Consider the following 27207-nt stretch of genomic DNA (forward strand, 5'->3'; position numbering starts at 1 on the left):
CCCCTACGCTGCTGGCCTACCCCGTAGCCTAAAATCTGAGGCCGCAAGAAGCCATCATTCTTGCTCGCTGACTAACTTACTTCATGGGGAGACAGATCACAGCTCAGCACGCGCCTCACTGGGCGGCCCCCGCCTACAATCGGAGGAGGGTACGCGCTGACTCCAAGCCAATAAACTCTTCGAAATTCTGTGCTGCGCGCTAGAATTGGCTGCCTGCCGCAAATGCTCCAATCCGGGATCACTTTACAAGTTAGTAGACGAGTATCGGGGTAGGCTGCGCAGCGGGATATTTTGCCACGCCCCGGAATAGCTAAAATTACGGGCAGATGATATCCGTTAAAAGATCTGCAACGGGCATCGTGTCGACATTAAGCTGAGTTTACCGATGGTCTGAGTAAGTAGTAAGACACGTGGTTACCATAAGAATAGGCTCTGATAACAAATAGGCAGTAAAGGGAAGTTAATTGCGGCTTAACATGAAGTGATATGCGAGTTTTGGAAAATAATAGTGAATCAGTTACCATGGGGGAAGGAATACGTGGGCTCGAATTCTGATTTTAGGTTAAGACTAGGGAACTGTGTGGGGGTAGATTGTTTCATCGAATGGAAGTGTTTTTGAAGTGTATGTCTGTGCTCCTGTAGCAAGCGGTTGGTAGTTTAATCTCTGGGTGTAGATTGGTGATACGGCAAGGTGCACCAATTTTCACCAACAAAAGACCGTCAAGGTTTGGGGCAGAATCCCAAGGTCATGTATTATTGTAAAGTACCTCGCGAGATAATTTAGGGAAGGGGCAGTTTGTTCATGGAGCAAGATATGAATACCTGAAAGAGAACGATAGGGTCATCCTATCAGATGTGATATTCAAGGTCATAGACCATCACGTTCTACTGGGTTCCCTCCTCGATTGGCTTTGCAAGTGACAACCCGTCCATCAAAGAACGTGTTTTAGTGGATGGGAAACGTCAGCATAGGATACATATTTAAAGTGGGTGGGAGGTCTGGCATAGTTAAGAGCCAAAAGAGGAACCCCATAGGGAAGCTTAACCATACAAAAACCGAGAGCAATAGAAGGCTTCGATCCCAGTCCTTACTAATAACAAGAGTTTGAATCTTCCAGAATAACCAAAATAAACAACAAGGAAGTAATAATAATACATGTAATTGAATGCCACATTCAATTAACCCCCACTCCATTGAGATCTCCTTGAAAGAGAAGTCATCAATCCTCATTTGAAGCATCCGTAGGCAGCCGCAGTCCATGTAGGTAACAGCGGTGGAGCTGAGTAAGGGGGGATTTCGAGGGACGATACAGAGGGAAAATTAATTATTTATTTAATTTTCCCTCTGCATCGTCCCTCGAAATCCCCCCCCCCTTACTCTGCCCCACCGCTGTTACCTGCCCGGACCGTGGCTGTCCGTAGATATGGACCACCAAAAGTTTGAGAACCAGGCGCATCCTTCGAGCCAAGGCTCATGTTTTAAACACTGGGACAGAACCCTGCAGAGGGGTTATGAAATTAGTTGTACAGAGGAAGACTCCAAGGAACCAAGAGCGGAAGAGGAGTTACCATCCCAAGAAGTAGACTTGCTCAGTGCACTTAAAAAGCCATGTTGCTAGTAGACTGAGAAACATGAATGGAGAAGAAAAAACATACTGTCATCTATGGAGCACAGAGATCTGACACTAAAACCAGCCAAGGCGTAGTATGCAAGAAGAGTCTTTTCCCCAATAGTAGGATCCACAGAACAGTCAGATTCACCAGTACACTCAGTAAAGCAGTGCTGAATGATTGAGCCAGCCTATAGACCTAGAAGTTTCAAAAATGAATTGCCATCCCATCCAGTCAGGAGACAAGGAGGCTCTGAGAAGGAACCCAGCAGGTGACAAAATAAACCTGTCGAAGGCAAAAAAGTCATGAGAATAAACGTCCTCTAGCAGTACTAGATTTGCCATAGAGGGAACTGACCATGAAGGAAGGATCCCATGAAGACTATTAAAAAGTGCAGTACTCTGAACTTTCTCAAAGGACCAGTGCTCCGTCCAACCTGTCGCTGATCCAGAACAGAAGCGACTGAAGTGGGCCAAAAGACCAGAGGCAACATGACAAGGCAAACTGAAAGCAAAGACGTGCTAACATCGATTTCAGGAGCCAGTGCATTCCAAACACTCAAGAAGTTTCAATATTCCTGGAAAATATGTAGGACCTATAGGATGAGAGGAGCCCTGCCAACAAAATATAGCCATGTGTATCTCACACAAGAGGTCAAAGGAAGTGTACGCTACTGAAATAGAATTTTAAATCCTATACTAACTTCCAAGAATTATTATGCTCACACAGAGTATAGAGTAGCGAGGCGCAAGAAGAACAAAAGAAATGGGAACTGAAGGTGGGGGCACTACAAGTGTTTGGTCGAGAATCTGAGGGTAACATGCTTCATCATTGGGTCCTTTGACACGCTGGGATGTAGCATGTATATGTGTACATCCCTCTAGGGTAGAGGTGAGGGGCAGAGTGCAACAGAAAAAGTGGTTTAAAACTAACTCGATAAGGACAAAACAATGTTATTCCTATGTTGTAATGGATAGAGGATAAAAGAATAGTGAGACAGGGTTATGGACATTTTTCTGCCATATGTGACTTAGATGTTCCAGGCATTCTTCAGGACCATAATGTAGTGTCACTGTGTTATATCCTATGTTTCTTCTTTGCTAATGCTTTTCCTATGTTTGCATCCTAGCATCTAGTTGCTAGGTGATAGTAGAATGTTCTGCTCCTGTTCTTCAGTTGAAGACTGGAGCTTGTTGGATGTGCACTCTGATGGATCTAATGCTGTACTTGAAATTCTTGATTAAACTTAATCCTTAAGTTTATTCCCTTCTCCTGTCATTCCTTGGATACAACATAAATTGGCGACGAGGTGGTCAAGTCAGCATTATCTACGAACCTACGCTCAAAATTTCAATTTTAAACAGATCTCATCAGACTTCAGATGCTCATCATTAATCTTCTAATTCAAATCTTCTATCAATCTGCTTCAAATTGAACTTCTTCAAGAGACAACATTGACTCCATCTAAAAGTAAGATACTTTTCTTTTAATCTGTGATTTGATAGCACCAGCGCCTGTTTCTCTCTCTGTGTCATGATTGCACCAGCGGCTGCTCACTAATTTTATCTACTCTTCTAATTATCACTTTGAGGCGCTCTTACTTATCATAAATCTTTTAGCGCTCACTAAAGAAAACTACAGTGACTCCTGTTGGAAAAAGTAAACTGCTTGCTCAACTTCGTGATTTGATTGCACCTGCGCCTGTTTTTCTTTCTTATTGTGCTCTGATTGCACCAGCGCCAGTTTCTCACTTCAAAGCGCTATCTTCTTCACTAACTTTCAGTTTCTGTGAATTTGTATGTGCTTATCACCAACCTTCAGCGGCTGTTTATTTGATTGTGCCTTGATTGCACCTGCGGCAGACCCTTCTCGCTTATTTTCGCTTCAACCACAATAATCTCTAAAAGTCACAATTCACCTTCCCCGTATTAATTTCCCGTTTTTTTCTCCATTATAACATTATTAATTACTCTGTATATTGCTCTCTACCTGCTTAGAACTTTCACCGTTCAAAAATCGCCATTCTTCTCTCACTGGCGGTTTGAGCAACACGAGAACGGCAACGCGCGCTGCATTTCTTCTTCGGCGTCCATCTGCTATCTTCACAACAAACTACGTCACCACGAACTGACGTCTGAACACGTCATCACGTACAACGTAGCGGCCATTTTGGGTTGCTTAGCGACCATAAACACAAATCGTCGTTACAAATCCCGATGTTACCTCTTCATACAAGGTAATTTACTCGTTTATTTTCTACGCTGATACACTCAGCTAAAAGACTGAGTGTTTACAATCTACTTAATATCATACATTCTCCTCATTTACAACGTGTGCCAACAACGCTGACACACACAGCTTTCATTACTCTCGATACTTGTTTTCACAACAACGTGTGTTTACTACGCTGACACACACAGCTGACACTGCATAATTACCACAACAAGTATTATTCACGCTGATACACACAGCTGACATTATATACTCTCTACAATGTGTATCGTGCATTTTCTACTACGCTGATACACACAGCTAATATAAGACTGTTACAACGTGTATCTTCTACGCTGATACACACAGCTGACTTCATAGTTTGATCTTACTTGCGTAATTTATATAATCATACACACAGTTAACTCTGGAGTTACTTTCCATATTTACTACAGTTAACTTTCTCATTTATCAATTTTAAATAATAATATGACTTATTAGCTCTTATTTTGATATTGTTATTCATTTATCCAGGATGGCACAACAGACTGCAGTTCTTCCTTCTTCCTTCCTTCCAGAACCAGGTACTCCAAAAATAAAATGGTCTCATTGGTTTAAAGCCTTTAATAGCTATATAATTGCCATAGATGCTGTAAAATTTTCTGCTGCAAGGAAAAATGCAATGTTATACAGTGCCTTGGGTGCTGAGGGTCAAAGAATCTTTGACCATCAACCCCCTATTGTTAGACCTCCCTCAGATGATTGGACTGAGTACACTGAGGCTATTACTCGTCTAGAAAAATATTTTAAGGACGAACCAAGTGTAATTGTTGAAAGACATAGATTTTACACACGCAAACAAAGGGAGTATGAAAAAATTGATATATTTTTAGCTGAGTTGAGAATTTTAGCTGCAACTTGTGAATTTGAAGGCCCTATTGATCAATATCTCAGGGATCAAATTGTTGTAAATTGTTTTAATAACAAAGTTCAGGAAAGGATTTTATGTTGTCGTAATCCCTCTTTACAGGAAACATTAGAATTAGCCAGAGGTATAGAAAGATCTGCTTTTGCTTCCAAAGAATTAGGCAATAATAAACCTTCACATGTAGATTTGGTGAAGTCTACTTCCTCCAAAAATAATTCTCAACGTAATCAATCTCCTAAACTTGAATGGAAAAAGTCTGACAAGCCTCCCATTTGTTATAGATGTGGATCAAAATTACACCTTGCCAATTCAACTTCCTGTCCAGCTCTTAAAAAACAATGTACCAATTGTAAAAAGATTGGTCATTTTGCGACAGTTTGCAAGTTCAAGTCCAAAACAATGTACCTTGAAGTTTCTGATTCTGATAATTTCAATGCATGTGAAGAACAAATTGTAAAAAAAATTTTGTTATCCGTTGACATGATAGATGATCATGAAGACCCATCTATCTATGATCCAGTATGTGATCTTAAAATTGGTGAGATTCTTGTTAGAGTCACTGTAGATTCAGGATCCCCTATTACCATTATTGCGGATTTCTTGTTTCTTAAACATTGGGACAAAAATTTACTTCTACCTCCCGATATACGTACTGTTGCATTTAATGACAAAGTCATTGATTTAATGGGTTTCTTTAATAACAGTTTAACTTTTGAAGACCGTTCTGTTCAGGCAAAAATTTACGTTTCAAAAAAAGGTTACAATGTCTTGGGTTGGAGAGATCAAGGCAAATTCCCTTTAGTACTAAGACCTGGTACCAGAAATCCCATTTCTTTAGATCGTTCTGTCAATATTAATGCCCTGGTTACTGAAGAACTTACTCTAGAAAGTATCATAATGAAATACAACAATGTTTTCTCTGACAATCTTGGTTCAGTTAAAGGCTACGAACATAAAATTATTTTGAAGCCTGATGCTGTTCCAGTAATTCATAAGGTGAGACATGTCCCTCTAAGCATTATGGAAAGACTGAAGACCCATCTTCAACAACTGAGTAAAGAGGGAGTCATTGAAAACATTAACTCTTCGTTGTGGGTTTCTCCAATTGTAGTCGCACTTAAGAAGAACTGTGATGAACTCAGGCTATGTGTAGACCTAAGAGCTCTAAACAAAAATATTCAGGTAGATTGTTTTCCTCTTCCCCGTATTCAAGATATGTTGGCTCAGCTTAGAGGTACAAAGGTCTTCTCTACTATAGACCTACGAGCAGCCTATCACCAGATAGAGCTGTGTGATGAATCTAAAGACTTAACTGCTTTCAACACTCCTTTTGGTCTGTTTAGATATCTGAGGTTACCTTTTGGTCTTGCCTCAGCGGCCTCAGTTTTTCAGAAACTTATGTTTCAGCTGTTTGGGGAAGTTCGTGATGTCTTAGCCTACCAAGATGACATTTTGATCTCTACTAACACTGTGGAAGAACATCTTGTCAAACTTGATCAAGTTATTGGTATTTTAAGTGACCATGGCATGACTGTAAAAAAACAGAAATGCAAATTTCTTCTTAGTGAGGTTGAATACCTTGGTCATACCATCTCTCACAAAGGCATCGCTCCAAAACATGATCTCTTACAAGGCATTCGTGATTGTGCTCAACCCATTAACAAGGATCAATTAAGATCATTTTTAGGTTTGAGTGAATTTTATTCCAGATTTGTACAGAATTTTGCACATGTTAGTGAGCCTTTGAGGTCACTTACCAGGAATAATGTCAAATTTGTGTGGGATGAAGTACACAGAGTAGCTTTTGAGTCCTTAAAAGAATTGATCATACATGCCCCGGCTCTCAAACCGTTTGATGGGAACTCTCTCTCATTCATTACAGTGGATGCTAGTAATACCGGTCTAGGTGCTGTTCTGAGTCAAGCTGATGGTGGGACTGAAAATGTTGTTGCCTTTGCTTCCCGCCAACTCTCCCCTTCTGAAAGAAATTATAGTACCATCGAAAAAGAAGCTTTAGCTTGTGTTTGGGGAGTCAGACATTTTTCCACATATGTTTGGGGCCGTGAGTTTGTACTAATTTCAGATCATAAGCCTTTGATTTTTATTTGGAATGATAAAGGCTTAAGGAATGCTAGCCCTAGATTGAGTCGTCTTCTTTCAAAACTTTATGATTTCAATTTTGTCATGAGACATATCCCTGGTGGAAAGAACTTCACGGCAGATTTTTTGTCCAGGTGTCCTTCAAGTGAATTGAAATTCTCTCCTATCCTTGACGACAAAGAAGTAGTAGTTAATCTTTTGGATGGACTAGTTTTAGCAAAGGATGTGGTTTCTGAATCTGATTGGGTTAAAGAATCTTTGCAGGATTCTTCTTTTCTTACACTTAAAAAATATATTGCTGAAGGTTGGCCTAGAGAAAATCTTATTGATAAGGATCTTCTTCCTTTTTCCAAGGTTAGGGATGAATTAAGTTTGGAGGGTGATTTCCTTTTGAGAGGTGTCTCCCTCATTCCTCCTGTTTCTATTCGAGACAAGATTATTGAGATTGCTCATAAAGGTCATGGGGGGATCACAAGTACAAAAAAAAGATTGAGACTTCACTATTGGTGGCCAGGGATGGACATCTGTGTGGATACCTTCTTGAATGGCTGTAGTGAGTGTTCTCATGCAGAGAAATCTTTGCGGACTGTTAACAAACCCTTGTGTCCCGTCACTTTCCCTGACAGTCCATGGGAGAAATTAGGTATGGATTTTCTAGGGCCCATTGGTGGTTTAAATCAGGGCTTCAGATTCATACTCACCATTGTAGATTATCACTCCAAATGGATTACCTGTGAGTTTTTAAAAGAGCCCAATACTCATAATGTCATAAAATGTCTTAGGAGACTTTTCCAGTCCGAAGGGATTCCCAAGTTCTTAGTATCGGACAATGGGGTACAATTTGTATCTTATGAAATGAATAGTTTTCTGAATAATTTTGCCATTAAACACCTTACCACTGCTTTGTACTCCCCACAAGGCAACGGCCTAGTGGAGAGAGCGAATCGTGTCCTGAAGGACGCAGTCCAACTAGCTATTTCTTCTAGCCTTTGTGTTCAGGATGTTGTTTTTGACAGAGTTTGGTCGTACAACAACACACCACACTCAACCACTGGGGTGACACCTTTCCTCTTATTAAGAGGGAGACAATCCTTTAATGAGTTATCCCCTGGTTGGGTTGTTAGCAAAACATCTCAAGGTAAAGATGTTGTTGATCTGGATCTTGTCAAAGATAAGGTTGCCTCTGCTCAACTCAAGTCCAAAGTCAGATATGATCTGGATAAACATGTAAAAGAAATTTCTTTAAGCGTTGGTGACAAGGTTAGAATCCGAAGACCGTGTAAGGCCAAAGGCTCAAAGTTTTATCCAGAGACATCTATTGTTCAGATTGGCAAACATGCTGTTAAAGTTACTGGTGGTAAGTGGTGGAGTAAAAGGGCCGTTTCAAAAGTGAAGGGCTCAGATGTTGCTTCTGTTGACGTTTCAGATTCAAACGGCATTCCCAATGTTGTTGACCCTAACACTTTATCTCCATGTAATCTTCCTTCATGTGGTTCCAATGTGTCAGATGGCGCTCTATCATTCCTTGACAATCTCAATATTCATGAGGGAGATTCCCTCCAATCCACTGCTTTGACCAGTTCTGATGACAATAACTTGACTTCTTTAGATAAAAGTGAAACTGCTTCAGGTCCTTCTGAGGTCTCTGCTTCCTGTTCAAAATCTTCCCGAGTTAAGTTTACACCGAAATATTTGAATGATTACATCACCTGAAATGTTGTTTAATTGTAAACTGTTGTTTCATCTTTTGTTTTATCTCTTTATTTTATTTCTTTTGTTTTATTGTGGGAAAGGAGGTGTGTTATATCCTATGTTTCTTCTTTGCTAATGCTTTTCCTATGTTTGCATCCTAGCATCTAGTTGCTAGGTGATAGTAGAATGTTCTGCTCCTGTTCTTCAGTTGAAGACTGGAGCTTGTTGGATGTGCACTCTGATGGATCTAATGCTGTACTTGAAATTCTTGATTAAACTTAATCCTTAAGTTTATTCCCTTCTCCTGTCATTCCTTGGATACAACACACTGCTATATAAACGTGTGCAAATTATAATAGAATACATATCCAAAAATATACTCGGGCCTATGTCTTGACCAACAGTGCACAGTGGCAACGGGTTGACGAGTGGGTCAGATGGCCCGAAGGTCAGTGTATAAGGTCCGACTCTACCATCTACAAGTCTCTTCACATGTAGAGCTCTCAATTGAAGTATAACAACATAAGTGAAAGTCAAGGAAAGCACAACATAAACATACACATTTCTTTAAGCTAAAAGCACAATACTATGTTGGACGAGTATGGAAACCTTGTCTCCAATGAATCAGTGAATAAAATTATATACAGATACAGAAGTAAAGAAATGGAGTCAATATAACGCTGTGCGTGTTACTCTGGCGAGGCTCCTATTGTTCCCTCCCACAACTCCAACTGTTTTAAGTGTGTCTCACATGAGATAATAGTATTTTTCGGTCAATCAAAAAACACTATTAGTATTAGGACCAAAGCAAATACGTGCCTTGTGGGACAAAATGTTAGGTGAATAGATGTAGCTTTAGGTATAAATGTGAGGGAAGGGCCACACCATGTTACAAAAGCCCTCAAAATCCGAGATATGGCTGTGTAGTGTTGAAAAGCAGCGGTAAACAATGAGAGGAGACCATATGAATCGTAGCAACCAGGATCGTAGGCCTTATAAACCTTCAACTCTATTGTGGCCTCAGGTTACATGTGGTAATTTGTGTTCTTCGCAGACTCCTTCGGAAGTGTGTGAGCCGCGAGTTGGGCGCCTGTTTTGAACGTCAGACTAAGTACATGCGTGGGTATGCTCAAATTGCCTGGGAACTGTAGTCAAACACATTTATTGTTTTATCCGTCCCAACCGTCAAGTGAACCAAAAGGATATCGGGTGCAGTGACCATTCCAATGGCACCACCAACGCTCCTCGGCGATGTTCATTCTGGCGCTGACCAGGTCCACACGGCCTGAATTAGGGATTAAGCCCTCTTTCACGAAAGGGCACTTTTAGAAGGACGGATGGAGGGGATTTGAGGATTCCAGTGGCTGTTCTGACCGTCCAGCAGAGTCCATGGCCCACAATACCTGGAATGAGGTCCTGGCCGATGCCAGTGTTCTGGACACCTCACCAGAGACTGGCCGCCTTTCTCCACCCATGGTTGACAAGGAGGAGAAGGCTTCCGTTGCAATAGTGGTTAAGAGGGCAGGTGAGGTCGTGGACCTTCGACTGCCCATGGTTGAGGTCAAGACCAATGACTTGACTGAGATGCTCCAGCCTGTGGTATCCCTCTCAGAACACTACTCCCCTTTAAAGAAGTCCTCACTGATGTCCTGCTTGGGGACTGGGCAGAGCTCTGAACTGGCACTCTTGGGCACAGCACTATCTCCCACCGACATTGCCTGCACCTTAGGCACACCCTTCCTGTCCTAGCATCCCACACCTTTGAGAGGCTGGCGGTCCAGGCCTCAACTTCCAGGATCAATCCTGGCATGCTCCCTACCACACCGCCGAATAGGGAATACAAGAGGTCGATACCCTTGAAAAGAGAATTTTCTCTTCCACCAGCCTCGTTCTGTGGTCTAGTATTGCAGGACTTCTTGGTTTAAGTATCTCCTTAGACCCATCTGCTTTGAGGTAATGTTTGAGTGCTGATTCAAGATGTTAGAAATCTGCAAGTAGAAGCATTCTTCAGAAGAAAAAGTTACCTACGTTAGGCACCATTGTTTCTGATTGACACTGTCTTCATGTAGTTCCCTCTTCAATCTCGCCCACCTCTGTGTTCTGAGGAGTGACCATGGAATTTTTAACAGGATTTCAGGATAGTTTTGGTACACTGCAACCTTTGTCACTCTCATTTGCCTCTACTCCACCTTTGATGGTGTGAATAAAATTGCAAGGACTTTAGTTCGCTGGGGGGGGGGGGGAGGGGGGCACATTTTATGGTCCTGATGTCATTTCGGGGAACACGTCCCGGACCTGAGATGCCTCTGTGGCAGCAACCATGGGCACAGGAGAGTGATTTTGGTTCCAATTTGGGGCCATGAAGTAATTCAGAAGGTGAGGAATCTGCTTGTAGATAGAGTATGCACCAGAAAAGTTGTTACCGAAGGTAAATTGTTCATTGCCTTTTGATAATCCTAAGCGTTACTACTGAGCAGCGTAAGTGTGTAGAACAATGCAACTAATCGGCAGCAGTGTTGTTGACCCCCTCTATTTTAACCTTTACTTGGAGGAAAAATGTGTTTTATTCAGTGATCTGTACGTTCAGCTAAGAAAGCCAGACTTAAAGCGTGCATATAAGGCATACGATATAGAAAGTATACTCTGTTAATGGGGACTCTGTCGACAGAGAGAATAGAGCTGTATTGAAAATATACATGGATGTAAGACTTTGAACATGCCCGTATTCAGAAGTGTGTTCATGAACATTGTTTATGGCCCTTTTAGAGACATGAGTGTTGGGCCACTACTAATAGAAATGAGGGAAAATAGAAACCCCAAGAATTCGTTATATGAAGGTAGTCCCTGTAAACTCGTCTTATTCATGAGTGTATAGAGGCAAAAAATGCATCAAAAGCCCACATTTGTCTGTTTCAACCTGTGACAACGGAGTAAAGGAAGTGACCACATTTCATTCGCTTTTATCTGATAAAGATATCACCCAGTTAAACTTGAAATTTAAATGTTATGTGACTTCTATTTTCTGGATTCATTAGTTCATAATACACAATTCAATTAAAAAAAATGCAAAAATAATGCCATTTAAACTTGGCATGACACATCTTGTATCTAGGCTCTAAATGTTAGCCAAGTAAATATAACATGCGAGAATAAGTAGCCAAAGTAGATTTTTACGTCAGTCTGGTCTATCAGAAGAGCACTCGTGGGACATTGTTCAGTTTAAAAAACGGGAGAACTGTAATACTCTGGATAGTAATAGAGGATTCGTTTTCGGCCCATAATGTAATCCTTTGACATTTGAAATCTACTGTTTAATTGTAACCAGGAATTGGATTGGCCCAAATCCTCTTGTCATCACTCAGTGCTGTAGATTTGGGGGGGAAAAGTATTATTTTGGAACCAAGAGCGAGGATAAATGTACCAGCACTTGTTTTGGACTTCGACCAAACGTAAACTCATTTTAATTGATTGATTTTTCTCTTTTTTTGCACTTACAACAAAGCAGTCTGCCTATTATTTTCGAAAAATTACCGGGGAATTACTTCTGTGCCTCCCATCATTTTTAATGGGAAGGTGTTCTTAATTTGGTATTGAAATGTGCAGGCCTAACTTTTTTCAAAAGCGAGCAACTTCGTATTTCTAAACCTGTAAGTGATCGAGGGAAAGCTCTGGTCCGTTATGACTAAAACTCCTACTCACGCTTTGTGGTCTGGTAGCGTGATTCAGTTTCACATTTGACAACAATGACTAACTATTCAAATTTATAGTAAGCTTTAAAACATTACTTATAAAACCTGGCACCATGGGCTCTTAACTGTTTTTTGTCTACCCATTGTCTAGGTCATGGAGTCCACTGGGAGTCGAAAAGTGAAATATCGATGGGACAGTGTTCCTGATGTTTCTCCTAACAAATACATCAAATATAGTGGCGTTCCTGAGCCCGACTTCACTACGGGCCCCTTCCAGAATGGCCAAGATCGCACATACCAGTCAGAAGACGTCATATTGAAAAGACTAAGAGAGAAACCGGGAACCTTGGATTCAAGTGACGCTTTCAACAAAATAAAATCTGAAATGGAAAGTGAACATTGTGCATTTTCACGAGGCTCTGCCCATAGCATGGCCCATCATTCAGTTAATGCAAAGCCTTGGCGTGTAAAAAGAACTCTAACACCTCTTCGAAAAACCTTGTTCCCTAATCAACGTGGTCACTTGCAGCCTGTGGAAGTGGCTCATGCCCAGTCTGAGCCTTCCATCAGCGAGGTAAGCGGTTTAGTTTTACACACAGTATATATACAGTGAAGGACAAGAAAGTCTTAAAAGTGGAGCCTGTGCCGTTTTGAGTAATGTTGCTATCTTCATCTGCGATTTAGGTTTTACAAAATGTTTACCAGAACCCCAGATTGCTTCTACATACCACATTCACTATTATCTACTGAATCATTTCACTTTTACCTTGTTCTTAACCCTTATGGGTGGCACAGAATATCAAATATCTAAACAAGCACTGGCGTTGCCAATAGGTCTCGCAGTAGTAAAGTTTGAGCTATTGGTTTTCTAAAGGACATTTTATTTTTTTGTTTTGTCATTTACAATGCCAATAGCTTACACTCGCGTAAATGCGAGACCTATTGCATTGCAAATGCTTGTTATTTTATCTCCCGTTATTCCTAGGTTGCTAAAACGCATTCTCCTTGGGTTCGAGCTGGTACAACTAATCAGGGGCACGTACACCTGGCGTTCTCACACAGCATGCGGTCACTTGTGTAAAAAGCCTGGAAAAGTAAATAAAAAACGGCGCTGTTTCAGATGGCCCACAAATGTGCACATTACACGCTGATGTTTCTGAGAGAGACTAAAACTTGGGGTGTCATGTCCAACTTGCAGCTCAAACCAGTCCTAGAAGGCACCCTGAATAAGAATCCGCCCAGCAGCGGGTTGAAAAGCTTGTAAGAAAAACATATTAATCACAGCTTTTCATTGTTCATAAGAAGTAGCTCAAAAAATCCCCAAATCCAGGTCTGGCTTTTAAAAGACATTGTATCACTCTTCTTCACTCTGCCCCTAAACCCTATCGCACTGCTCCCAGAAAGGGCAAGTTAAGTGCTGCTCAAAAAAACCAAGGAATGGGCAGTGCGATTGTATGTATGTATTCCTGACGTTTCCCACCTTCTCGATACTGCCTCCTAAAATACAACTATCTTCTGAGATTCTGGTCCATAAGAGGGGCCGTGGGCCATGTACCAGGGCGGCGAGGAGGGATGCAATAGAGACCCAATCATTAAGTCGCTGAGCACGTTAATAAGACAGGAATGCAAATACTCCCCAGGGAGCGTTTTAAATGCAAATCTCGTGCTGCATACAAAGGAATTTACAGAGAATTTCGAGATCTCCGAATGAAGAGGGGACACACTGGCCCGGCACCTGCAGGGACATTTCTGTGGAGGGGTTGAACACAGACAGCTCGCGATAGGTCAGGTTTCTCAGATAAGCACTGCCACTGCACGCAGACATTCCAGCCCCGCCCATCCCTATTAAGTGAACGCTAAAAAAAAAGCCTTGCCTAGCGAAAAATATCACGGACCTCGCCACGTTGTTAGGTGTCCTGAAAAATTCTCTCCACTCGCCATGCAGCTGCCAGCAGCTCAGCACACAGCAAAGGCGGCGCAGGAAAGACCCCTCCCCCCATACAAGCGTGAGGCCCAGTCTGAACTTGGGGGTGGGCTGCGAAGGGCGCCTTGCGCCCCTGACTGGCACTGGCACAACCAGCATGCCTTACTTAAAATATTTAATTCTCCAACTGCAGAACCGTGTACAGCACACAACCTCACTGACTGAGATGTACTCCGGTTGGTGTGCCACAGGGTAACAGGAAAGCGAGAGGGCATTCGTATAGTGCACACACTGAAACTGAAGAAATGGCACCAAGGATGCCTTCGAGGTCTAAAAAAACCATTCCCTTTGCTTAGCAGCCAAGACCTGCCTAGTGGAACCGCCTCCACGGACTTGTTTTTTTTTAAGTGGAAAACCATCCTCGGATTTTTGAACAGACGCTGCACAGCAGACAAAAGGCTGGGTTTACAGCACAGGCAGAGACAGCAGGACGAATTTACAGAGAACCGAAAAGCTGGGTGTGTGGAGGGGGAGGGGGCTTTAGGCTCAAGCAGATCAGCAGCAGCGGGGGCAGGGGAAAGGGGTGCGTGGCACACAAACAGCAGGCTAGGGGTTAATGCAGTGAATGGTCACTGAAGACTGTTACAACCCGACAGCTGCTGCAGGTGAGATACGGGAGGCTTGGGGTGTGTGTGTACCTTGGGATGTTGAATTCCGAGTGACACGACTTGGTACAGATTGTCACAAAGGCATTAACATGTTTGAGGGTGTGGGGTGTTGGGGGAGGAGAAGTGTGTTAGGGGAGGAGAAGCCGCAGAGCGCACGCTGGGCGAAGCCCTTTGATGTGCTGTGCCGCTGTGAATGCGCGTGCTTGTTTGGTCACGTGATTCAGGTGAACTTAATGAAAACCGCAGCGCAAGAAGCCCTTGGTTTGACGAGGATTTCGAGCACTTGAATTCTCGCTCCGCTCAATGCGCTTGCGCGCATTGATAGGTCGCGAGACCTAAAAAAAAATAGTTAAATACTACACACAGAATGTACTGCTGGTGTGATATACTCCTTTTTAAAACCTATTAAATGTATTATCCAGCGGCAAAACCCTTGTAACCGTTGTCCATGACCCACCAGTTGTCCTTTCTACCTCTGACATAGCCCTTCCTACTTCTTCCTCTGTCCTGAACTTATCTTTGCATGTGATTACAAAAAGGAACAAAATGTGGCTGACCAGGGTTCTGCACTACAAATCCCAAGTGAATATGTAGTTAAAAGTCTGTGCAACTACTTCCAGAGCCTGCCGCACTTCCGCTCCACTGGAAACCAGATAAGCAAACTTTGTACCAAAGGGATGGTGCACCAAAACAAAGTCAAATAACTCCAGGTGTATTAGAAAAATATATCTGTTTATTGTCGTATAAAATTAAAGTTGAAAATCAGCCAACGCGTTTCGTTCCACAGCTGGAACTTTATCAGGGCTTATCTATTCAGTTGGGTCAAGGCACAGTCTGCCTGCATTAATGAACCAGAAGCGATCTTAAAGCGCATGAAATAGCAGCTATCTTGAGATCTCAAATTGTGATTATTATAGTGAATTGGTATATTCCACAATTCCATTCAATAACCCACAGTCTTAGTAACCTTGGCGATGGCCCGAATCCTCAACATACATTTTAATGCAGTTCTGGGTTGAACAACATCGTTCAACACCCCACAATTCAGGTAGCCTCTGTGGTGGCCAGTGTCCTTAATAAGATACGACAACTGCAAAAGCACTTCTTCTTCCAAATATTCGAATAGTTGTCCATGACTCACCAGTTGTCCTCTCTAACTCTGACATAGGCCTTCCTACTTCTTCCCTCTGATCTGAACTTCGATATCTTGGCATGTGATGACTGAATTTCTGGTGTCCTTGTAACCTCTCACATTGGCCTTGCATTTTCAATGTAGCTTGTAATCTTTGCATTACCTCTGCTGTACTTCTCCGTACCTCACTGTCCACACAAGCTCATGACCTGACTTCTGGCTTACTGGTGACTTAGTACCTCATTTTTTTCTCACCCCACGCTCTTCCTATACGTAGACAGATAAAGTCACTTCTGGGACCTGGCCCCTATGTTCCTACTGATCTGTGGACTGGCTCTTGGGCCCAATGGTCACTTTTTTCCCTTAGCCCTCAGTACACCTTTGTCCCCTAACCCACTGGTGACCATACCTCCTTATTATTTTTTTTTTTTGTGTTGACATTTTTAATTGAAATTTCAGATAAAAATACAAATATGATTGCAAAGCAAAAATAATATGATAGTAAATGAATGAGAATATAGGTGACAATGAAACTTACATAGGATATAACAAATATGAGGAAATAAATAAGAACATATATTCCATAATCCAATATAATGTAGCAATGGAAAGAATAATAGGTAAATCATAATATAGAAATAAAGGTAAACAAAAGAAAAGGAAGAGAAAAGAGATAAGAAAGGAGAAAGAAAGAATAGAAAAAAGAAGAGTACCAGAGCAACAGTAGCGGTTAAGGAATGAATTAGTAAAAGGAGAGGGGGAAGGGTACCTACAGTCAGGGAATAGAAAAGGAACCATGGGGGGAATAGGATTAAGTAGAGACAGTATATGAAGGAGAAGGAGTAGATGTAGAGTCATCGTCTACCGTGGTTTCCAAGAAAGGGGACCAAACTTGGAGAAAAATGGAAGCCTGATCTTGTAGATTATAAATTGTGCGTTCGTGTAAAGCCGTTTGCATCATTGCCACCAACCATTCTTCCTGAGAGGGAGTTGAGGGAGATTTCCAGTGACGCAGTATACAAATTTTGGCCGTGGCCAGAGCAGTATGAAGAAGGCGAATTTGTGGTTTGGAAAGTTTCGGGAAACCTCGAAAATCGTGTAGAATAATGGTGACGGGTGTAAAAGATAAGGGTAATGACATTGTAGAAGCCAATGTGTTCCTCACAAAAAGCCAGAAGGATCTAGTACGAGGACATTCGCAAATGATATGTGTAATGTCCAGGGGTGTGGAATTTCTAAAATCATCTACTTGTCCAAGGACTAAAAGCAACAGAAATCTACTTGTCCTGAAAAGAGATCAACTTGTCCCAGCTGTTGCCTAAATGGATGTGCTGGCCTATGGGTGCTAAACCTATTGGTTCCTTTATTCTCACACACTATAGGCTTTCATATCCCCATACACATTACACAGAGTTATGAGTTCCTTCTCTCAACTCTTACATTATAGCATAAATTCCTTTTATACTCTAGTTCTTCAACTCTCCATGCATTCCCCCTGCTCTCCCTTCACAGCCTACAAATTTGCTTTCGTATATTCTCTCACAATGCAGTCTTCCATTTTGTTTCACTATTTCCCCAATTCCTTTCATGCCATGTTCTCATCACGGGTCCAAGCTTGCCTTATGGTATCCACTCTGTCACCAGCAATTCCATTCCCTTTTGCTTCCAATCTTTCACCATAGGCCGGCTCCAGAACTCTTGCTGTATTAGTCACCCACCTTTAGCTACATATCTATTTTACCTCAAATTTCTAACCATCAGCAGGCTGTTCTGTCTGCACAGCTACTCTCCTACCATACTCTACATGTTCCACTTTCCTCTACTCTTTCAAAAAAACGCTCCATTCCACTTCACCTCCTCCCTGTCACTGCAGCCTCCATTTAATTTCCACATCACACCAGAGGCCCGTACCCATTCATTCTCCAGCACACTGGCTCGAAATCCCCTTTTGTGGCGGGACAACTCATCCTACTCCATTCCCACCTGCTCACACACCTTAGGCTGCTTACAACTCCTTTTTCAATATGTAAATTGAGCTGTGCTTTCCAGTGGTGAGACTTCACAAGAAGCGAAAACACTTGCACCCAACCACCTATTATTGCACTGGAAAATCAGACAAAAAGTAATATTTTAATAGTCATTTGAAGTGGCAATAGCCACCATGATAATGCTAGAAAATATAAGTTGCTTTGTTTTTTGTCACTGGAATAAGTGGGAACTGAGGGGACTGTGCTTTGGTGTCTGGGACTTAATAAACCTATAACAGAACGTACTTACTTTTTTTCCGATAACATGGGGTTGAGAAAAGTGGTCCATGGTAGTAGCTGATGCAGTTCAAATGAAAAGTTGGATGAAGCTGTAGGGGCAGGATTTTCTTATCCTAACGAAATAAAGGTCATGTTATTCTGACAGCAGTTTTAAATGGAAATGCATGCAGGTGTTGCGGCTATAACATTTTCTGATAGTCACAACTCTCGCCATCAGTCATGACAGATCAATTGTAGAGTAACCATTGAGAAAGAACACTCCACTCTGTGCCAGATAAGAAGTTGGAAACCGTGATCTAGATTTTGTTTTGTGCACATTTAATTGTAACACGAATTGTCATACTCTTAAATGGACATGTAAAAAAACGTACCTCCTTTTTAGATGTGAATCCACAGGTCGACCTGAAATTCACCCTGCCTGTGAAGATGTACCACATATACTTTTGCGAGTCATTGCTTCTTGCATGTCTGTGTTTACAATGTAAGGCAATATGGGGGTCGGGAGGCTTTAGTCCATATGAAAACTCACTCGGCAATGCTGCAAACAATCGCAAAGCATGAGTTTCCCTTGGCAGACTTGGTTAGCTAATGGCTGAGCAGTGACGGTGGCACTTGAAGACTGACACAGTCCGTTCCTTTCAGCCCTAGAACAATCCCGTTTTACTCTGCATTTATATATAAACAAATCTTTTATACTGTTTCAACTAATTTAAAAAAAATCTGCACCAATGGTGTATTTTTTCAATTCATTTATTTCTTGCGCCAAAGCGCTTCAAGACCTTCAGAAGCCTTGCAGACTTCCACCAGCGCAGCCCACCCACCAGAGGTGAAGGTGTGCAATAAACAACAGCTTTACGCTGGCTCAGCGGGAATACAAAATTATCAGTGCATTTGGTTCTTTGAATCTGAGAAGAGTCGACTGTTTCCGGTGTAACATCCTTGCGTTTCCCCATTGATCTTGTGTGCTGGTGGCGCCCAGGGCTCGCAGACACTTTTCGCTAACATGGAGCAATATTTTTAAACAAAATAGGACAACTGCACTGTAAAGAAAAACATATTTCCTAAGGAGTTCATCATCGAAAAGAAGGGCTAAAGCCGGTCTAAAAGCTTACTAAACTCAACAGCCGATCTCAGCCTAGAGAACCGGCTCGGGCTTCCAGCCAATTAGAGCCACTGGCGAGATTTGCCTCCACGTGATTGTGATCCGAGTCGCCACAGTGCAGGTTCTGTCTACCGTATTTACGGGTGGAAACAGACATGGATTTTCAGGCGGCTCGATCAAAATAATTGACAGTCAGGTTATAGTAGGTGTAGGGGGGTAGAAAGAATCTCTGCTTGTCCATCGGACAAAATAAAGTTTAAAACTACTGGTCTCTGACAAAAATCAATATGTTCCGGGCGTCGGGCGATAGAAATTCCCCTCCCCTGAATGTCCCACAAGAAGCAGAACATCTCCAGCAAGAAGTGTGTGACAACAACTTAGCTTGGTGCAATTTAACAGGAGACCAATGCCATTCATGGAGAATTTTGAAGATACAGAATTTAAGACTAGCTTCCCGAACACCTTTATGTAATCCTTCTAAAATTTGATCCCATTGAATATTGGAATATACAACTGATAAACGGGATTGCCATTTAATCTGAAGAGCTTGTGAGAGAGGCTGTGAGAAGAGAGGATGCAGAAACGTTTTATAAAGACCAGAAGTTACTCCTTTAAGAGTTCCCCACAACTGCAAATAAGACAAAATGGCAGGTACTGAAAGTAGTTCTGGTGGATAGCCTAAGTGTTTTGATACATTGTTGAAGTTGAATATATTTGGAGGATTGTGTAAGTGGTAAATGAAATTCCTCACAAAGTTGAGAAAAAGATTTAAAGATTCCATCATGAAAAAGTTGATCTATGGAAGAGATGCCAGCCTCTTTCCATAAAGGCCAGGACAAGGTACGGCCACCAATACGAATAGCTGAATTAAGCCATAAGGGAGCTTTAATGTGAACCCGCGAATTAGATTTTAGGATACGATGACCTCTCTGCATTTTATGCATTGCAGATAAAATAGGGTTTTTAGGATCAGAAGTACTAGTCCCCGTACCGTATAAAAGGGACAAACCTAAACCCTGAGCCAAAAGGTGACGTTCAAGTGGAACCCATTGTGGTATATCTTTAGATTTGGGCAGGAAAGGTGTGAGTTGAGAGATATGAAGGGCAAGTGAATAATGCTCAAAGGAGGGAAGACCTAAACCCCCATGTAGCTGATGGGCCTTCAATTTGACCAGGGCAAGTCGTGGTTTAACCGTACCCCAAACAATTTTTTTTATTTTGGAGTCAATGGATCGAAGGGTAGTTAGGGGAATGTGGAGAGGAAGCATACCTAGAACATAAAGAAACCGTGGTAAAGTAACCATCTTAACTGCCTGAACTCGTCCCCAAAGAGATAGTCCCAGAGCTTTCCATTTATCAAAGTCTCTTTGCATTTGCGTGAATAAAGGAGTCAAATTACTCGTGACCATATCATCCAAACATCTATTAATTAATATGCCTAGGTACTTAAGACGGGATGATTGCCAAAGGAAAGCCAGATATTGCTGCCTTCGTAGCACCAATTAAACTAACAATACAACTGCCAGTACTGGACTAACTTAATTTCCTCTGGCCAGAGATCTGTTATGAAACAAAACATAACAATCTGATGTAACATTTGTTACTAGTTTATTTAAATCATTTTTTCTGATTTATTTTTTCATTTTTTCAAGAACCTTTCTTGTGCATATACAAAATATATACAAAATATGTACAAATTGATACAAATTTTACAAAACAGATGATAAACCACTAAGCAACACATCCACACTGAATCTTTCTCACTTCAGACAAACCATTCACATTCACTAAAACAAAAAACATATACCTCTGAGGTATAGACCTGTGTCAATATGAACATTTCATTAAGCCAAATAAATGTAATACAGTCTACATTGTCATTTATAATTTTGAAAACATCAAATTCAGTCAGGACAGATCGTATTTTGTCTTAACTAAGTTTTTTAAAATTTTTATGGCTGACACTGGACCTACAGGATCGACGCGTTTCGAACCCCCTATTGCGGAGTTCTCCTCAGTACCAAAAACGATTTCTAAAAGACAAAAAACACAATTGTGCCAGATTAAATAACTACCCTATCTGAAAACATGTTTGCGTTTAAACACAGCCACCATCCGGCTTAGAACCGCCTACCTTAGTTGTCCTGTATGAGATGCCACAAAAAGACAGGTGTGGAGTTTTTTCATTAGTCTACATAATGAAAAAAATAATAATAAAAAATAAAATAACCAATGACACACATGACATACTGTTTTTACTACTAAACATCATTTGGTGTAAACCATATGGGTAAAAAGCTCACCTTCCTACTCTATGGTGTTGTCTTGGTGTGCCTAAACAAGAAAATGGGAATGAGAGATGTTTTGTTGGATTCGAATTAAACTGTGCGTGACTTGTAGAGACAATTTGGCTTTAAAATGCTTACCCAGTCTTAGCGTGGTATTCGCTTAGCTTTCTACTTGTGTGGCGAAAGACGAGTCCTTGCTTCAGTTGTCAAATTAATCAAAAGTGCCCTCGGATGAGCTGCAGAAAGAATGCAAAATTACTTGTGCTGCATCAGCCCCGTTGGTTTGCAATTACACAGAAATGTTCAGTCCTTGAAAAGCACACTTACTTTCTCTTCCGAACGTTTTCTTTCAAAGGCGGAGCAGCGCGTTGCCGGTCTGTCGGAATGAGCTTACTTCCTGAGTCTTACAAAGGTCATGTGATCACGCGAGGTTTTAAAGTGACATGCACCTTTGGAATATCTCAAAGCTTTTTTTAAAAAAAAAAAATAGTTTCATTCACACAAACCCATATAGACTACGATCTGACATTAGACAAGGTTTACATATTGTTTATTTTTGATTGGGAGGTAAACTGAAATGAGTGATTGCTTCCAAAATAGTCATGGAGATAGCTACTGCTTGCGCAGAGCATTATGGTTGTGGCAGTCCCCACTTCTTGTACCTGGCTGGATGTGATTAAAGTCCAGGTATAGCAAATGATGAACAGTGCAGAAGGAGACCAGATAATTAGTATAGAGGGGGGATTTTGTACAACACTTCAACCAGGAGTCCCTTTGTAAATTTCTGAGATTTCATTTAGCCCTGTTGTGGCAGTGTTATATTTCATTATTAGAAATGCTTCCCGCTGTGCTAGTTTTAATTCCATATCTCCTCCTCGTAGGTCATGTTCAATTTTGGAAATAATCGTCCAGCGTAGGTCATTTTCTTTGTGTTCATTTGAACTCCAATGTTGGACCAGAGGTGCATTCGGTACCTGTTTCCTGATTCTTGACTTATGCTGGGTAATTCTCTGCCTTGCCTCCTGCGTAGTTTTTCCAATATATAATTTTGGACATGGGCACCAAATCCCGTAAACGACGTTTTTTGTTAGGCAATTGGTGAAAGTCAAATGTTTCCAGTGTATTCTGTCAAAACTGAAGACTGTACCTTCCTCCGTTGATTCACAACAGGAACAGTTCCCGCATCTGTGGTGTCCAATCACTGGGGGTAATCCCATCATTCCTCTTAATGTCAACTTCGGCTCTCGTGGTAAAGCTGCCCGCACAATATGATTTGACACGCTTTTCTCTTTTTTGTATGCAAAAAGAGGGGGGTCCAATAACTCACAATGAAGGTTTTTTACCAAATGCCAATTTTGCAAGACCAACCTGCGTAGTTGGTGTGTGTTGGAACTGAAAGTTGTGACACAAACAATCCTTTTCAATTCCTGTCGTGTTTTCACAAAGTCTCTCTCGGGACCCACCATGCCCTTCTTAAGGAGTGTTTTAACACCTTAGCTGCGTGTAAACATTTCTCCCCAGTGCTGCGCTGTCCATTAGAACTAGTGCTGAATGGACGTTCAATGGTCGTGCGCAGCACTGGGGAGGTAGCGCTGCTGACGACCATTGGCCGTCAGCAGCACTTAAGGGGTTAAAAGTTTTTTGGGGTACCCTCTATCGAGTAACCGTTCCATTAAGCCATTAGCATGTGTGAAATATTCCTCCTTGCTGGAACCATTTCTCTGACTTCTTAAAAACTGTCCGAAGGGTAAGTTTTGTTTAAGGCTCCTTGGATGATGGCTGGTAAAATGTAATGCTTTATTTCTGTTAGTGGGTTTCCGAAATAAAGTTGTCCCCAGTGTGCCCTCTGTTGCATACACTTGGACATCCAGAAACGTGATGTTCTTATTAGATGCAGTGTGGCTAAATTTAATGTTCTCTGTTCTCATATTGAGCCATGTCATGTATTCTGTTAGCCTATCCTGTGTTCCCGACCAGATGAAAAAAACGTTGTCAATGTACCGCATATATTTTGTAATGTATGCAGCAAATGGATTGTTGTTATATATGAATCTATCTTCATATAGACCCAAGAACAGGACCGTTAGCTCCGGTGCGAAGGGGCAGCCCATTGCTATTTGCTACCCCCTTGATTTGGTAGAAGAAATCAGTATCAAATTGAAAGTAATTTTTTTGCAATGCAAATTTAGCCAGTCTCAAGATAAAATTAGTTGGGACTCTAGTGGCTTGCTCCCTTTGATCCAAAAAGAGCTCCAAAGTTTCTAAAGCCTGTTCCTGCGGAATTTGCCTGTATAATGACACCACATCCATTGTCACCATCAATTGGTATGTCTCATCAAATTTGATAGATGTTATTCAATTGATGAATGCTGTCGTGTCTTTTAGATGTGCTGGGACCTTTTCGACAAATGGTTTCAAAAAATGGTCGATGTATTTTGATACTGGCTCTGTCAGAGATTCACATCCTGAAATTATTGGACGGCCAGGAGGATCATTTAGATCTTTATGCATCTTTGGCAAGACATAAAATACGGGTGTCCTGGGATTTTTGTTTTGAAGGAAAGCAAATTCTTTCGGTCCAAGTATACCAATGTCGAAGCCTTCTTGCAGGATATTGAAAAGCTCGTTTCGTAACTCCTTGACCGGGTTCTGATTGATCTTTTTGTAACAGAACGGATCGTCAAGCTGCCGTTTGACCTCCTTCTTATACCTGTTAATGTCCCACAGGACGACTGCGCCCCCTTTGTCCGCTTGTTTTATTATTAGTGATTTATCATTTTTTAAGGAAAAAATAGCGTCCTTTTCACTCTTCGTAGTACCAATAATTTTGTAACCTGAGAAAGAAGAGAAATCGTTGATAATTTGATGGAGAGCGGGAAGAGAACTGGGAAGGTCGCTAAGAGTAAGAAGAATGTCATCTGCATATAAATAAATTTGAGAATGGCCAATTGGAAGAGGGACGCCTAGAACTTCTGTAGATTGTCGTATTGCCGCAGCCAGAGGCTCCATCGCTAAGAGGAAAAGGAGAGGGGAAGCGGGCAACCTTCGAATAGGAAAAGGGGTAGAAAAGAAACCACCACAATTAACTTGGGCTAATGGACTATCATAGAGCAGACGTACTTTATCTATAAATTGATCACCCAGGCCGAACCTTTGCATGACTGTAAAAAGGTATTCCCATTCAATGCGATCAAATGCTTTTTCAGCATCAAGGGAAAGAAGTAATGCATCTCCCGTGAGATGTTTAGCTGACCACAAGGCATGAGATAAAGTACGGAGATGATTCCGAGATGAACGGCCTGGAACGAAACCCACTTGTGAATTATGAATTAAGGAAGGTAAAACTTTACGAAGAAGGGATGCAAGAATACTAGCTAGTATTTTAATATCAGAATTCAAGAGAGATATAGGCCGATAACTACCACATAACAAGGGATCTTTACTAGGTTTTGGTAAGACAGCTATAATTGCTTTGCTAGAAAGAGAACCTAAAGAGGATTCCTCAACAGCTTCTTGAAACGCGGCGTGTAAAGTATTGATCATGTTCTGACCAGTCCATTTATAAAATTCAGGAGGGAAACCATCGTCTCCTGGAGCTTTATGGTACGGTAAGGCAGTTATAGCTGAAGAAATCTCATCTTTTGTAATAATACCATCAAGTAAAGCTCTACCGTCATCCGAAAGTCGTGGAAGGTGTATCTTATCTAAAAAATTGGACATATTAGGTTTATCTATATGAGTATTCGGAGAGTAAAGAGACCTATAAAAGAAAGCAAATTCTTCAACAATTTCTTGTGGTCTAGTAAGTACGTCGCCATGACTGGATTTAATAGCTGGAATCGCCATAGCAGCCTCCCTCTGTCGCAATTGTGCAGCTAGTAACCGACCAGCTTTTCCCCCCTGTTCGTAATGTCTCCCTTTCATTTTTTATAAAGCGTATTCAGCCATGGAAGTAAAAAAGACAATTAAGAGACATTCGTGCCTGTTCCAATAACTTACGATTCTGGAGTGTAGGAGTTGACATATACAAGTGAGACAAACGTTGAATGTCTTGCTCAAATTCTGCTTGTTTGGCGGCATTGTTCCTGTTAATAAGAGCAGCATCGCGCATTAATTGACCTCTAATGGTCGCCTTAGCTGCTGCCCAGACCGTCCTCTTAGAGGAAATTGAATCCTCATTAATAGTGAGATAATCTTGGAGGTGTAAATGTAGAAGAAGTTTACCTGCAGGTGTCTTATATTTGTTTATGCTCATTCTCCATGGTTTGCGTCCAGGTCTAGAAAGACCTAAATCGAGGGACAAAAAAACAGGAGAGTGATCGGATATGGTTGCTTCTAAAATTCTCGACTCTGTAACCAACTGAACTGCGTTTTGTGAGAGAAGGAAATAGCCCAGTTGGGAAAATGTGCCATGGGCAGAAGAAAAGAATGTGTACTCTTTATCTTGTGGATGACTAAGCCTCCAATGGTCAACGAGACCATTGTCGTCGAGAACATCGTGGAAAATGGCTCTATCTGAAGCATTGACTTTATCAAGGCAGCCTGTTCTGTCGAGGACAGGATCTGGAGCCCAATTCCAATCCCCTCCAATGAGAAATTGAGAGGCATTGATTTCTGTGAGAAGACGATTCAGTCTAAAGAAAAAGTGTTTCTTGGCACCAAGTAGAGCGTATACAGGTCAGAGACAAATGAAAGAGTGTCCAATTTTCAATTTAACAAAGACATAGCGACCCTCCGGGTCAGACCATGTCTTCAAAATTGTGAAGGGAGATGACTTCCGAATAAGGATGGCTACATCAGATTTACGAACAGGATTAGGGTTGGTGGGATCAGGTTTAGAAATACTACTATGAATAACCTTTCCAACCCAATCTCTGCTGAGTTTACTAGATTCAATATCATCCAAGTGTGTTTCCTGCAGTAAAGCAATGTCCACATGTTTAGAGTGCAAATATGAGAGAACCTTTTTTCTTTTAATATAATGGGTGAGACCATGAACATTCCAGGAAATCACTGAGAGAGGACGAATAGGAGCCATAGTAGAAGAATTTGAAGAACAGAATAGAGAAAAAGAAAGGAAATAAGTATACAGAGAAAAAAAAAGATAAAAGGGAAAAGAAGAAAGAGAATAAAATGATGTGATAGAAGTGGAAAAAAAATAAGATAGGGAGATCAAGATGAAACAGAGACTGTTAACTGCGGGTCTGGGTGCACTAAAGCAACGCCGTGGGACGGGACCCCATCCGGGGAGAGAAGCATGTGGATCAAATGAATAAAGGATAATATGGAATATATGTAAGATAGCAAAGAATGTAGAGTAACATTATCATAACCATAATAAACCTTGACACATTACTGTCTAGTATAAAGTCATGAAATAAGAATATTGACATCCACAATATGATATAACTATGATAAAAGATTAAGAAAGTACTGCAATAAATAAAGACAAAAGGTGTTGAGAAGGAAAAAAGACATAATATATAACATAAAGATTATGAAAAAGAAAGGTATAGAGGCATAGAAGACAAAATACAAGAAAAAAAAATAAATGTGAGGATAGAATATATAAGGCAAGAGGGAGAAGGAAAATGA

At 41.3% G+C, this 27207-nt stretch overlaps 1 protein-coding gene across 1 annotated transcript in view; it reads left to right on the plus strand.

Annotated features, from left to right (window-relative positions):
• The first annotated feature begins 276 nt into the window (after positions 1 to 276).
• The window catches only part of TATDN2 (TatD DNase domain containing 2), a 409795-nt gene continuing 382864 nt past the window's right edge, over positions 277 to 27207 (plus strand). Inside the window, exons 1-2 of the mRNA XM_086939231.1 lie at positions 277 to 394; positions 12383 to 12805. Coding sequence (XP_086795357.1) covers positions 12386 to 12805 — 420 coding nt within the window. The 5' untranslated portion in view covers positions 277 to 394; positions 12383 to 12385. The remainder of the gene's footprint in view (positions 395 to 12382; positions 12806 to 27207) is intronic.

This window comes from Lissotriton vulgaris, chromosome 9 (genome assembly GCF_964263255.1).
Source record: "Lissotriton vulgaris chromosome 9, aLisVul1.2, whole genome shotgun sequence".
In the NCBI taxonomy this organism is placed as follows: Eukaryota; Metazoa; Chordata; class Amphibia; order Caudata; family Salamandridae; genus Lissotriton; species Lissotriton vulgaris.